At 54.5% G+C, this 13,960-nt stretch overlaps 1 protein-coding gene across 5 annotated transcripts; it reads left to right on the top strand.

The window, feature by feature from the left end:
• The first annotated feature begins 2,265 nt into the window (after positions 1 to 2,265).
• Positions 2,266 to 13,361, top strand: ADAMTSL4 (ADAMTS like 4). Of its 5 annotated transcripts, none has more exons than XM_051992724.1 (18): positions 2,266 to 2,364; positions 4,404 to 4,499; positions 4,882 to 4,979; positions 5,302 to 5,359; positions 5,546 to 5,901; positions 6,116 to 6,833; positions 7,222 to 7,324; positions 8,309 to 8,445; positions 8,747 to 8,951; positions 9,202 to 9,374; positions 9,530 to 9,941; positions 10,183 to 10,312; positions 10,657 to 10,861; positions 11,018 to 11,194; positions 11,465 to 11,671; positions 11,752 to 11,931; positions 12,199 to 12,343; positions 12,484 to 13,361. In XM_051992724.1, the coding sequence occupies exons 3-18, from the start codon at positions 4,960 to 4,962 to the stop codon at positions 12,618 to 12,620; spliced, it is 3,363 nt and encodes a 1,120-aa protein (XP_051848684.1). In that variant the 5' UTR covers positions 2,266 to 2,364; positions 4,404 to 4,499; positions 4,882 to 4,959; the 3' UTR covers positions 12,621 to 13,361. The 5 variants fall into 5 exon arrangements, with proteins under 5 accessions (XP_051848684.1, XP_051848681.1, XP_051848685.1 ...); XM_051992721.1 differs by having other exon boundaries at positions 5,302 to 5,371; XM_051992723.1 differs by lacking the exon at positions 2,266 to 2,364 and adding an exon at positions 2,447 to 2,533 and having other exon boundaries at positions 5,302 to 5,371.
• The last annotated feature ends 599 nt before the right edge of the window (positions 13,362 to 13,960 follow it).

The following is a 13,960-nucleotide window of genomic DNA, read 5'->3' as shown; positions in this document are numbered from 1 at the left end:
GAGCCTAGCACACAGTGGGTACTTAAATGCTTTTTGATCAATAAGCTGAACTTTCTGAAAATCAAAGTTAAATCCCATTTGTACATATACATATTAAACTGTTCTATCAACACTTATTTGATTAACATAAAGTCAATTTAGCACATATCTTTTTCTCCCTCATCTATACTAGAAGAGGTTTTAGATCAGCATTTCTTTTTTCCCCTTGAGGCAAATGGAGTTAAGTGACTTGCCCAGGGTCACACAGCTAGGAAGTGTTAAGTGTCTGAGATCAAACTTGAACTCAGGTCCTCCTGACTTCAGGTGGTGCTCTATCCACTGTGCCACCTAGTGGCCCCTAGGTGCTATTATTGAACCCATTTTACATTTAAGGAAACTGAGACCAAGTCACACAACTAATATCCTGAGGTTACATTCGAACTCAGGTTTTAGGCCCAGCACTTTATCTCCTGAACCATCCAGTTCAGTTGGCTGAGAACTGGGGGATTGCTCTGAGCTGCAAAAAGGCTCAAATTGATTGAATGTCTGCATTATGGCGGGGCCTCCCTGGAATCGGAGGCCACCATGCTGCCTTAGGAGAGTGAATCAGTCCAGGTCCAGGCTTCCATACTCATGAGCAATGAAATAGGGCCAATGGGTGGCCAATGCATATCCATTCCTAGTTTCCCTATCCCCAAAAAATTAGATAAAATTTTAATGGATATCAATGGAAGAAAATATTTCAGGTTCAGGGCATAAATGAAACTAAGTTTTAGAAGTAGTTCAGTTTAGCAAGACTGTAACACAAAATGGATGTTAGAACAGTGATCTCCCATTATAGATACAAAATATATATCTATGTGAAACATTTAAATGCAGTAATTGATATATTCTCATACGGTTTTTCTCGGGTTTTCTGCAAAGTATCTTCATACAGATACTGGGTTTTAAGGATTATGGAACCACAGATTTAGAAGTAGAAGAGAATTGAGAGACCATAGATTCAAACGCCCTCATTTACAGAAAATCCTGAGCATTGTGCTAGGCAACGGAGTAGGAGATACAAAGTATAGAAGAGGCTTTTGATAGACGTGGCCAGGTGATTTTTAACAGCGAGGTGATTCAGGACAATTCCAATAATTTGTGGAGAGAGCCATCTGTACCCTATGGGGACTGAATATGGATTACAATATAGTATTTTTACCTTTTTTGTTCACTTGCTTTTTGTTTTCTTTCTCATATTTTTTCCTTTATGATCTGATTTTTCCTATGCAGCATAATTGTGAAAATGTGTATACAAGAACTGCACATGTTTAACCTATATTGGATTGCTTGCTGTTCTACGGGAGGGTGTGGGAAAAGGAAAAAATTTGGAACACAAGGTTTTGCGAGGGTAAATGTTGAAAGCAATCTTTGCATACAAAAAAGTTATTGTTAAAAAAAAAAAAAAAAAAAGGAGAGATATCTGAGAATAATGGAATAGTCCGGGGAAAGGGAAAAAGGGAAAAGGGACAGGAGAGGGAAGAAGAGGAAAGTAGGAGGGAGAGGAGAAAGGGAAGGGGAAAGGTGCTGGTGAGAGTGAGCGGGGAGGCGCAGGAAGGGAGAGGAGAGGAGAGGAGAGAACAGAGGGTCCCGACCTTCCGAGGTTACAGTCCTGAAGGAAAACAAACCAAACAGCCAACACTGCATCCTCCGCGAGCCTCACGTGGGTCTCGCTCCCGCCTCCCCACGCACACGCGGTTGGGAGCCACACGAGGGCCCCAGGCTCCAGCCCAGGTGCGGCAGCTGTCCCAAACTATCGCTGCCCAGGCGCCTCCCCGGGGTTCTCCTGGAAAGAGAAAGGGTGGGATGGCCAGCCTGTGCAGGGGGCTGCAGCCCGCAGCCGCGGCACCTAAGGAGAGGCGGAGACCCAGGACCCGTCCCGTCCGTGCTTAAAAAGGAAGTTGGGACGGGTCCCACCGCTCCAGACAGCGCCGAGGCGCCTGAGAGCAGCGCCCTTTTCAAACCCGTCCGAAGGGGCCCGACCACCTGGGCTGGCTTCCCGCCCACGCTCCCTCCAGGCCGGTGGATTCGGGTGAGGGGTTCGGACCGCAGTCCCGTCCAGGCTCCCGGAGCCCTTCGCAGAAGGGTTGCCAGTTGGGGCCGGCCGGCCGGCTGGGGCTGCGGAGCAAGAATCTGACGGGGCGGAACCCCACGCGGGAGGGACGGACGGACAGGGGGAGGGAGGAGCGAGGGAGGGGCCTCGGACGGGGGCGGAGCCCGGGCTGGAGGCGCCAGTGACCGGGAGCCCGGCTCAGGGGCCGAGCCGGAGCGGTCGGAGAGCTGTGGAGCGGAGTCTGTGGGACGGGGAGCCGGAGAGTGAGGGGGCCGCGGAGCCGCACGCAGGTAAGACCCCACTCTGCCCCAAGCCGGCTCCCCGGGGATCCCGTTAGATCGCTTTCCTAGCGCGCTCCGCCCCCGAGCCCGGCTCCAGAGATTCGGCGCTCCTCCTCGAACCCTTTCAGGGGACACCCCCCCCCTCCGGGCAAAGAGAACCAACTCCTCCCCACTCGCGGTGAGATTCCACTCCCCCACCCCACCCCCGCGTCCCCTCCGTAATACACGCACAGCGCCCCTTCTCCATCCTCCCAGAGGTCGGGGCCAATTCTGTTCCCCCAAGCTCTGGCTTAGCACGCGTTCCAGGTCCGATTCTGGCTCTGAGAAGCTGGGCAGGGGGTGAGGAATGCAGGTGACTGGCAGTGTTTGATTTTGGCCCCGACCCCTGAGGCGAGGGGGCACCGGGGGCATCCTGGACAACAGCTCGGACTCCATCGGGCAGGGAAATGGGAGCAGAAGGGGGGAAGGCTGTTCACGAAAACTGGACATTAAAATGCACACATAACCCTTCCCCCCCCCCCATTACCCCCATCAACACATTTTCCATCCCAACATCTCCCAAAAATCCTAGGAGGAAATACAAGGGTGAAAAGGTTATTCTTCTCCTCGTTGCTGGTTTGCTCTTTGATCTCCGCTAGTCAGGGGAGGGGGTGTGGCCATAAACAGCTCAGGTCAGGCTGGGATGGTCAACTTGCAGTGTCCACTCTGCAATCAGGGAAACCTTTTTTGACCTCTGCTAATCCCCAGATTGGGCCAATCGGTACCAAGTGACTGGAGTGGCCCGGACTGTGGGGAATTGCCAGTTTGACAGGAGTACAGACCGCCTCTATATCTGTCTCTGTCTCTCCCAGCAAGGGGGGGGGGTATCGGCCCCCTGCCCAGCTGTGTTGGGGAGGGTGGGGCCGGGGACTTTTCCAGAGAGGGAGCCAGGCCTGGCCCAAACCCCAGGAGCTCACGTCACCCCCACCCCTTGGCCCCCACTTCTCTTGGGAACAGCCAGAGCCAAATCAAGCTAGGAATGGGATTATGTGTACTAAATAGAGACCTGGGGAGTCATAAGCATAGACCTGAGGTGGCAGGGAAATAGACACAAAGAGATCTGGGGGAGAGATAGAGAAATCGGAAGCAGACCATTTTTCCTCCAGTTGGAAAGCAGTTGGTTCTCATCTCTTCTCACCCTCAAGGTAAGGGCCCTTATCCCTTTCCCAAGGGAGGGAAAGGCTGAGAAGCAGAGCAATGGACATTTACATAGACGTAGGAAGCCCTCTCTCATCCACCCTGCCTGGAACCCCAGCATGGCCCCCTGCCCCATAGGCGTTGTTGCTGACCTCAGCAGGGCCAGCCCAACCCCTGGGGAAAGGAGGAAGGGGCTGCCAGGCCCCAGGCAGAGATGACCCCAGCCAATTCTGGTCTAACCGGTCATTTCCCTCCCCCACATTTTCAAGTCAATGGGTAATGTCAGGGAGGAACAGTTGGGATGAACACAGACCCTTTTTGTGCACCTCCATCCAAAATCGTTCCCTTTCATTCTTTCCCTAACCCCATGGTTGGCCCATCTCCTTTTTGGTCCCTTGGACTCCTCTCCCGGGTGCGTCTTAGCTCCAACAGAAACAATTTTTTTTTCCTGGAAAGCAGAACCGAGAACAGGGGTGGGGGCCTGAGGCTCAGAGGCTCAGAGGCAAAGGAGGGAGGTAGGGAGCAAGAGAGAGGAGAAGCAGACCTTAGACGTCACCAGCACTCAGAGTTAAAGCTTTTTCTTGTTGGTCTAAACGGGATCAAGGCTAGATTTTAGGTAGGATTTCTTTACTTTCCAAAAAGGGGGAGCCAGAGGTTCCTTGCACCTCAGGATTTCTCAGGGCTGCACCTCACACATTATCACAGTGGGACAGAACTGATGAGTTGAGTGGCTGAGTCTAGACAGAGACTCCTTTTGCATTGCCATCCAGCTGGAGAAATCTGCTACTGCTGCTTAAACCTTCAGCCAGTTTAGTTGATTTACAGTTTGAACTGGAAGCAAGAAAAAGACTTTCTTATCTTTGGATCTCTAGGCCAAAGGGAAAACTGAAGCAAAGGATATGAGAGTGGGAGACCCTCTGAGAGGAGAGAAGCCCCGCGGCCCCTGCCTTCTCTTGGTACCTCCTGAGGTGGGTGTATAGAGCGGGGCTGGAAGCAAGAGGAGACCTGATAGACCAAGCTTAGTACTTGAGTTGGGAGAGAAATACCAGAAACCAGGGATTAGGAACGGGAGCTTAATCGGGATATTGAGGGATTTGGTGGGTGGCAGTGAGAAGAAGTAAAAGGGACGACTGAAAAAAGCCAAGGTTTGGGGGTAAACTCCTCTGCCCGCTTGGCAACGCTGAGGGGAAAAAAGACTGTTCTTGATCTGAAAACAGGGACAGAGAAGAGAAGCGAGCATTAGGTCATTTTATGTCCTAACATTTGTCCTCAATCTTGAATGTTTTTATAGAGGGGACATAACCCCTCCAGTTGTCCAGGGAGTAACTTTTATTCCTGCCCACCTTTCAGGTCTTTCTTCAAATCTTAACTCCTCCAGATTTCTGAGTAGATTCAGACTCACACGACTGGGCTAATTTAAGGGGAACAATGGAGAAATGGGCAGGCAGGTAAGAGGTAAAGAAAATGGGAAGGGGTAGTGGGAACCATCCCTGAGAGATACAGGTGAAGAAAGCAGGAAGATCAAAAGGGTGGAAGGATGGGTAAGTAACCCCTTCTGTTTTCTGGGAAGCACCAAGACCAATCATAGGGGGCCAGGCTTCATATAGGCTATTCCAGAAGTCTTAGCACAGTTTTAAGCTTTAATAGCTATCAAAATTTAAGCTTCAAGAAAGCTAAAAATTGCGCTAAGACTTCTGGGACAGCCTGTAAAATTGTGACCTCAATTCTAGCCACTGACTTGGATTCCCTTCTCTGTCTCTGGCTCCTCAGACTAAGATCTCCTCTTGTGCTGCTCCTGCTCCTTCCTCAACTCAGCCTAGACCAGAAGGTCAGTGAGGAGGTAGGGAAGTTTTGCCCACTCTACAGCCTCTCTAGAATCCTGTCTCCCCAGTAATTCCTAGAGCCCTTTGCTGACCCTGTAGCTCTTTCCTTCCTTGTTTGATGCCCCAGTCTTCCCTTCTATTCCCAGAGATGTAACTCCAGCCCCTCACTGATCTGTCTCTTCTCCAAATAGGTATCTGCTCACCCCTCGCGACAAACACATCCAGAGGAAAGTAAAATCCCAGAGGGGGTCTGGGGTTCCTGGAGTCCTTGGGCCCTTTGTTCCCAGCCCTGTGGACTTGGGATACAACGCCGGAGCCGAATCTGCCAGTCCTCTCCATCTTTACTCCAAACTGGATTGCCTCTACCACCCAGGCCACCTCGACATCCAGAGCCTTTGCCTGCTCGGTCCCGGAATGCCAGACCCCAAATCCCTAGAGACACCCTTCCCCTCTACAAGCCAGAGCCAAGGGGAAGGAGTGGGCCTCTGGGAGGCCTCCCACCCCAAGCAGTTCAAGAGGAGACTCGAGAGATCTCAGCTTCAAGGAGGTGAGGGAAATGGGGATGGAACTGGAGGGGGTATACCTCAGCAGGCAGCTAAGACACGGAGTGGAATAGGTGAGCCTGAGAGCAAGAGGAAACCCGAAGGCAGGACTAGGAAATGAGATTGATTGTAAGAAAGGACTGGAGGGGGGCTTTCCCAGCTGTAGTGGGATGGGAGAAGAGGCAAAATGGTAACTCCGTAACCATATCCACTTCCTAGGTCACGGGTTCGAGATCCCATCAAGCCAGGAATGTTTGGCTATGGGAGAGTGCCCTTCGCTCTGCCCCTACATCGGAACCGGAGGAACCCCCACGGGCTGCCCAGAACTGAACTCCCCAGCGATGAGCCTTCTCAGGCTCTATTTCCAGAGCCCCTCCAAGACTCTAAAACAGAGAATTTCCAAGCTCTGATTGTCAATTCAGAACAACCTGTCAACACTCAGCTCCCCCAAACCCAGATCTCTTCTACGGGACTGCCGCCCCCAGAAGACCTCTACAGCACCCAGAGTCCTGGAACAGATGCGCCCACTAACACTAAGTCTCTGGAGACACAGACACCCCCAAAGGCAACCAACTCCAAAACAAAGTCCCCCCCCAGTCCATCCCCCAGAACAGGCGGTTCCTTTAATCAGGTCCACCCCCAGAGATCACATCATTCCCAGCAAGTGGGACCGGAATGGAGAAGATCCCCCCATCCTTCCTCCTCTGCTTCCCGGGGCCAGGGCCGTGGCCAAGGCCATCAAAGAAGAAGAGAGCAATGGGCACCCAGAAATTCCCTTCAACAGGTTGTGGAAACTCCCCCTCACCATTCAGAGAGCTGGCTGCCCTTACTTAGCTCTGGCCCCAACGCGGGCGCCCTCTGGAGCCTTTTTGCCCCGAGTGCTTCTGCTCTGCACTGTCCCGGAGAGAGCGAGCAGCTGAGAGCCTGCACCCAGAAGGTGAGTCCTTCCTCCATCCCAGAGCCCAGGCCTCCTGACACCTTCCTAAGTTGTTTGCATAGAAACTGAAGCTGCGCTCCAGTAATTGGGGGGGAAATTGTCTCGGAAACGGCGGGGGAATGTGACTGGTATCTGAGGTCCCAATTTATCTAATCTGGTATTGGGGATGCCGGAATCCTCGCCTCCTCCTTCAAATGCCTCTGTTTTCTCAGCCCTCTCCCCGGGGTTATTCTCTCCTGGATTCTTGTCAGCAGATCAAAGGGCAGGCTCTCCTAGTTTCCAATTTCTTCTTTTCTCCCACAAATCACCCTTTCTATCTCAAGCCCTGTCTGCTACCGTCCCATTGTTTTTCCTTAGCCCCGACCATTCTGTGTTTCCCCAATTTCAGCCATGTCCCCCTGACCAGCCGGATCCACGGGCTCTGCAGTGTGCCGCCTTTGATCCTCAGGAATTTATGGGCCGACTCTACCAGTGGGAGCCCTTCACGGAGGGTGAGCGCTGAAACCCAGACCCCCTGGTTGGGGAGGATGCCCATTGGCCCCTCTCTGCCCCTGAAAATCTTCAGCATATGCATATTTTCCTATTTCCTGCCTCAGTTTTCTCTTTTTTTTTTTTGTTTAGATTCTCTCTGAGGGACTATATGCCCATGTGGGAGAGTTCCCTTCCCTCCAGGATGGGGAAAGGGGATACCCTTTCCCTGAATTCCTCAATTTCCGCCTTTCCCTCCCCATCAGGCAGTCTGGGCTGTTTACATAGCCTGAGTGGCTGGGGAAGCGTGGGGGCAGGAGGGAGGTAGGGTATATATAGATGGCTCTTTGTGCTTCAGAGGTCCCTGCCAGGACCTAGGAGGGAGGGAGGGAGGGAGGGGTGTGGGGGTGTGTGTGTGTGTGATGAGTATTTTAGGGGAAGCTAGGTCTATAGGATGCTTAATCTTCTCCCAAAAGCCAGAGACTAGTTGCTGATGGAATCGTGCTGAGGGAAGGAATCCCCTACAACTGAATGGTTCCACTGTCCCCTCTGGCTAGGTCAGCCGTGTCCAGAGGTGGAGCAGCTTAACCTGAGAGAACGGGCTTGGCGAGGGGAGTCTCCGCAGGTCAGGACTTGCTTTGTAGACCCCGAGTGTCCTTGGCCGCCCTCAGCATTTCATTTGACTGTGTCTAAAGAGTCCAAATTCATTTCTAGGCTTATTTGACCCTAAGTAAAGCCAAGTGCTCCAGATAGGACCTCAAATGACCATTGATTAATCTCAGGTGACCACCTCTCTCCAAAGCTCCCTTACTGACCTAATTCCTTGGCAAACTTTCATTCTCCAGAATTCAGAATTGCTTTCTTTGTAGCTAATTTCTTTGATCCATACTGATGTAGATATAGCCTTCATAGATTCTTAGCTCCCTTAAGCAAACCCTTGTTGACCCCACAATGAGTCTAGCAGATGTGTCTCCCCAAATGATATTTCCCTTCATCCTCCACTTTAGTCCAGGGTTCCCAACGCTGTGAGCTGAACTGCCGACCTCGTGGCTTCCGATTCTATGTCCGTCACACGGAGAAAGTCCAGGACGGCACTCCATGCCAGCCTGGAGCCCCGGACATCTGTGTAGCTGGACGGTGCCTGGTGAGGAGCTGAAAGCCAAGGGCTGGGGAGGGGGCTGAGGGTAGAAGCTCCATTCACTGAGGAAACGAAATGGGAGGTTGCAGGCAGGAAGGCTGTGGGTAGAGCTGGGGAGATGAGAATCCCAAAGAGAAAAGTTTCATTTTCATGGGAGATGGAAGGAGCTACAAAAGATAAGGTCCCATATCTACTGTGGAGAAGACTGGAGTGGAGAAGACTATTGGGTTCTTAGTGGCATTAGGCCAGTGTGTGTTTGGGTAGGTTCCCCCCCATGACTCATCCATGTATCTCCTTCTCTTCTCAGAGCCCTGGCTGTGATGGCATCCTTGGCTCTGGCAGACGCCCAGATAGTTGTGGGGTCTGTGGGGGAGACAATTCCACTTGCCACTTTGTTTCGGGGAACTTCACAGACCGAGGGGGGCTTCTGGGCTATCATAAGATCCTGCTAATCCCGGCTGGGGCCTTTCAGTTACAAATTGCTCAGCTTCGACCCAGCTCCAACTACCTCGGTGAGAGTTCTTCACCCCCCACCCCCCATGGCCATACTTCTCTAATTTTTGCATTGTTCCTCCATTACACATCCATTTCTACATCACTGAAGAAACAATGGGGGCGGGGGGGGGGTAAAGAGAGAAGCATGATCTGACCTCAGAGAGTCAGAGTGGAAATAATTTTGGGGAAACTAACCTTAAAATGAGTGAGGGAAGTGAAATTGGGGAGGAATAAAATGACCTCCTTTTGTTTTCTCTCCTCCTATAGCACTTCGTGGTCCTGGGGGCAAGTCCATCATCAATGGGAACTGGGCTGTCGACCCCCCTGGGACCTATACTGCTGGGGGTACAGTCTTCCAGTATAATAGGCCCCCTCGGGAGGAAGGGACAGGAGAGAGTCTGACAGCCGAAGGGCCCACAACACAGCCCGTGGATGTCTACGTAAGTAGGTAGTAAAGGAGGCAGACGATAGCGAGAGATGGATGGGGTTAAAGTCTGCAGAGAAGGGTCTTTTTGTATTGGGAGGAGCAGAAGCAGAAGTGTTTGAATCCCTCGCTCTCCCCTAGAAACAGGTACCTTCTCTTTTACTCCCCCAGATGATCTTTCAAGAGGAGAATCCTGGTGTCTCCTACCAATACCTCATCTCTTCACCTTCTCCAAACCTTGGAGAGCCTACCCAAGAACCTCCTATTCCCCAGCACCAGTCCGGTGAGGGGGTGAAGCCTTGGGGAGAAGAGAGGAATAGATGGGGGAGGAGGCAGAGAGGAGAGATTTCAGGGCAGCCAGTAGAGCGACCAGATTATAATGTGCCTACTCAGTTCCCCCCCGAGGGCCTAAAACTGGAGCCCCCAGCACCTCCCCGGTTAGCTCGGACCCCAGGAACTCTGCAGCGTCAGGTGCGGATTCCCCCTCTGCCAGCCCCACCCCACCCCCGGCCTCCCCTGGCGTCCTCGGCGGGATACTGGAAACGGATGGGACATTCAGAGTGCTCGGCATCCTGTGGAAAAGGTGAGCACTCCGGTCAGGGACCAGATCTCGGCTCCTGACTGCTCGGCCCCAGCACCGCCTCCCCGGCTTTGCTGACCCTGAAACCCGCCCAGCTCCCTCTGATTCTCTTTCTTAAAAACTCTCTGAACCAAGCCCTGTTACGCCCCTGAAACCCACTCCACGAGATCCCAGCAAAACTGCTCATGCCTCAGCCAGCCAGCCTTAGAAGGTCATCTGGCCCCCTCCCCTCTGCTTTCTCCAGGTGTCTGGCGCCCGGTTTTCCGCTGTGTGTCCCGTGATTCTGGAGAGGAAGTGGGCGAAGAAAGCTGTGTCCTTGGTGCCCGGCCCCCCAGCCCCCCAGAGCCATGCCATGGCCCGCCATGCCCCCCTTAGTGAGTATGGGTGGTCCACCCAGTCCCTAGGGCGCCGCTGCGATGCCCTCTGACCTCACCTGGACTCTTCACGGGCCAGGGGTCTCCGGGGCAGGAAAGGAAGATGTCGGGACTCTCCGTGCTACGTAGAGGGAAAACAGGAAACAGGAGTCGAGTCTTTTCCCGAGTCCCCCGTCACCACCTCCCCAAAGGACCACAGATTGCTACCATGTCTCCTACCATGTAACAGTCTCGTCTCCGTCATCCCCGAGCATCTTCTGCTCTATCTGTGTCTGACTCTGCCCTCCCCCCTCCCCCGTGTCTGCCATTCCTCCCCACCCATGTTCCCGCGTCCACGTCCATAGCTGGGAGGCAGGTGAATGGACCTCTTGTAGCCGCTCGTGTGGCCCGGGCACCCAGCATCGCCAGCTCCGATGTCGGCAGGAGTTTGGGGGGGGCGGCTCCTCGGTGCCCCTGGAGCGCTGTGGTCACCTCCCCCGGCCCAACGTCACCCAGACTTGCCAGCTGAGGCTCTGTGGCCACTGGGAAGTGCGCTCTGCCTGGAGCCAGGTGAGATGGAAAACAGGTGAGCGACAGACAGCTAGATGAGGGACCAGGAACAGACAGGCCGTAGTGGGAAGCCAGAGGAGGTGGAGCCGGAGGGGGAAGTCGAACCCGGAGAATCAGAGTTCTCCCCTTTGAAGATTTTTTCCCCATCTTTCCCAGTGCTCCGTTCGATGCGGCCGTGGCCAGCGGAGCCGGCAAGTGAGATGTGTGGGTAACCATGGGGATGAAGTAAGTGAACGGGAATGCAGTTCTGGGCCTCCGAGACCCCCCAGCAGAGAGGCTTGTAACATGGGGCCCTGTACCATCGCCTGGTTCCACAGTGACTGGAGCTCCAAGGTAGGGGCCTTAATTCTTAGAGTCCACCAAAATCCCTTGATGTCCCAAACTGTTCAGAATCCAAGACATTCTCAGCCCCTCTTGAGCTTTTCTAAAATCCACGTCCTCCAGAAGAACCCGGATTCTAAGATTCCTCAGCAGTTTTTTAAACCTGAGTCCATGACAGAGTCCTCAACCTGCCCAAAATCAGGCCCTTCCTTCACTGACTTCCTTACTCTGTAGGATTCTGCTCTCAGCCCCTTTTACAGGATCTCGCCTTGTTCTCAACAGTGCTCGGCCGAGTGTGGGACGGGAATCCAGAGGCGCTCTGTGATCTGCTTGGGGAGCGGAGGGTCCCAAGGGACTGGGGAAGAGGAGGAAGGGCTAGGGGACAAAGGAAGAAGCTGCCCCGCAGGGAGCCGCCCCCCCGATATGCGGGCCTGCAGCTTGGGGCCCTGTGAGCCAACCTGGCAATGGTACACGGGGCCTTGGGGTGAGGTGAGTGGGGGAGTCGGAAGTCGGGCAGTGGTGACCCTGGGGAGAAGGAAGGGCACGCTCTCATGTTTCTGGGGTCCCAGTGTTCTGCAGAATGTGGCTCCGGGACACAGCGCAGAGATGTGATCTGTGTGACTAAACTGGGAACCGAGTTCAACGTTACTTCTCCTGGCAACTGCACCCACCTGCCCAGACCACCGACTCTGCAGCCTTGCAGGGGGGAGGGCTGCCAAGACCGCTGGTTCTCCACCCCCTGGAGTACGGTGAGTGGCCTCCCCTCTTCTCCCAGCCCCGTCAGCCCTGCCCCTCCACTGTCTCCATTGGCCCTTCTTTTCTTAGGAAGAAGCAATAAACCTCTCTTCCATTCTGGGGAAGGGGGTCTCCTGGAAATCCCCAGCCTTTGAATTCCTCTTTCATTCTTCTCACTCTTCTGGGAGTGGGGAAAGGGCAGACTCCCTTTGCAGGATCCCCAGGAGGTGTGGGAGGAGAGGGCTTCATCGTTCTCTCGCTCTACCACATCCCTCCTGCAGTGCTCACGGACTTGTCTGGGAGGCGTCCAGATGAGGGAGGTCCAGTGTCTGAGTGCCAACCAGACTCTCAGCACTCGGTGCCCTCTTAACCTTCGGCCTTCCAGGAAAAGACCATGTAACAATCAGCCCTGTACTCAGCACCCCGGTAAGCCGGAATGGGTGGGGGGCCGGACAAGGGAAGGGAGGCCGGTGGGCCTGAGAGAAGGGAGGAACAAGAAAGAAGGGGAAACGCATGGACAGCACCCAGAGACCCCCTCAGACCAGCACTATCCCTCTGTTCCCTAGATGACCATTGCCAGGACAACTCCCCACACTGCCCCCTCGTGGTCCAGGCTCGCCTCTGCGTCTACCCCTACTACACAGCCACCTGCTGCCGGTCCTGTGCCCACATCCAGGACAGGGCACCCCCAGAACCCGCCTGAGGTGGGGCTTACCGCCATCCCCCCGCCCCGGCATCAGCTGCACCCTCGGACTGTCCCCTTCCTGCCCTTGACCCGCCTCAGGGGACATCGGAGAAATACCAGCACCTTCTATATTTATCCGGGGCGGAGCCTGGGGATTAGAGTGACAGGTTGTGGGGCGATGGCTGTGGCATGTGTGAGGTTGTGTCCATGTACCTGGGTGGGACTGTATGTATATAAGCCATTATACCCTCTGTGTCCCTGGGTGCTGCTGCTGGGACGGAGTGACTTCCTGTTAGGACTGGGATGTACGAAGTGCCTTCCCGTCCCACCCACTGCCCCCCGCCCCCCCCACTGCCCCCCACCCCCCCCTCCTCCAGCTGGGCAAAGCCAAGACAAAAGTTCGTTCTGGCCCTGTGACCCCCCAGCCGTGTTCCCTAAAGCAGAACACACTACGTTTTCCGTGCCCTGAGTCCCACCTTCGGCCCTTCACCTACTCCGCTCCCAGGGAAGAGCATTCCCTTTACACTGTACCCCTTTCTTCCTGGGAACAAATGACTTTCATTGTTCTCCTCTCCATCGCCGTCGCCCTGCCAGCCCAGGAAAGGGACCAGTTTCGCCGGCCCTGGAGAGACACGCCAGAGGGAAGTGTGTGCTGTGTGTCAGGATGCACTGCCCCGGGGCCCCCACCCCCACCCTAGGATGGGTCCCACCCCAGAACTAATTTATTTTTTATTAAAGACGACTGTGATAAATAAGAAACAGGCTTCTCATTGTCCTCATGGGAACCCAGTCATCCGGGGCTCCCAGCCAGAGTGAAGTCAGGATGGAGGGTGGGGAAGGGAGCAGCTGCCCGGAGAAGGCTGAGGGCTGGGTGGCCAGCAGGGCGGACCGCAATACCTGGCGGGCAGATCCCAGGCTCGCTTCTGGCGACCCGGACTGGAACTGAAACCTCGGGCTCCGCAAGGTTTAATGTTTGGCCACTAGAGGTCGCCGCTTCTTCCACTTCTGAAATTGGAAGCGGGGGTTCCTGGGGCCCGGGCTCCCAGAGAAAACCCCGGGCCTGGCCTGCGGGGCTTTGCGGCAGTTCCGGGGGGCATTTTTAAAAGCCTGTTCTCTTTCGCTTTTTGGTTCTCTTTTCTCTGTATCGGTCCCCTGGCCCACGCGCTCTGCGTGGGCCCCCTGCTCCCTCCCAACCCCTCCCGTCCAATCCCCCGCCCCCCCAGGCTTTGTGATTTCCCCGAAACCTACAAAGCCCCTCCGAGGCAGCAGAGAGCGGGGCTGCGGGCTCTGCGCCCTTCATACTTTTCCTGAAACGGGATTGGGTGAAGGAGCATGATGTGGGTTGAGGGGGCTTGAGG

The sequence above is a fragment of the Antechinus flavipes genome, chromosome 4 (assembly GCF_016432865.1).
Source record: "Antechinus flavipes isolate AdamAnt ecotype Samford, QLD, Australia chromosome 4, AdamAnt_v2, whole genome shotgun sequence".
NCBI classification, from domain to species: Eukaryota; Metazoa; Chordata; class Mammalia; order Dasyuromorphia; family Dasyuridae; genus Antechinus; species Antechinus flavipes.
Note: the sequence above shows the minus strand (reverse complement) of the source record. Positions and strands in the feature narration are given on the sequence as shown.

Coding starts and splice junctions, on each gene's coding strand:
- ADAMTSL4 (XM_051992721.1), top strand. CDS start 4,960: ATGGAGAAATGGGCAGGCAG. Junction 8,952..9,201: donor ACCCAGCTCCAACTACCTCG/GTGAGAGTTCTT, acceptor CTCCTCCTATAG/CACTTCGTGGTCCTGGGGGC. Junction 11,672..11,751: donor ACACGGGGCCTTGGGGTGAG/GTGAGTGGGGGA, acceptor CTGGGGTCCCAG/TGTTCTGCAGAATGTGGCTC.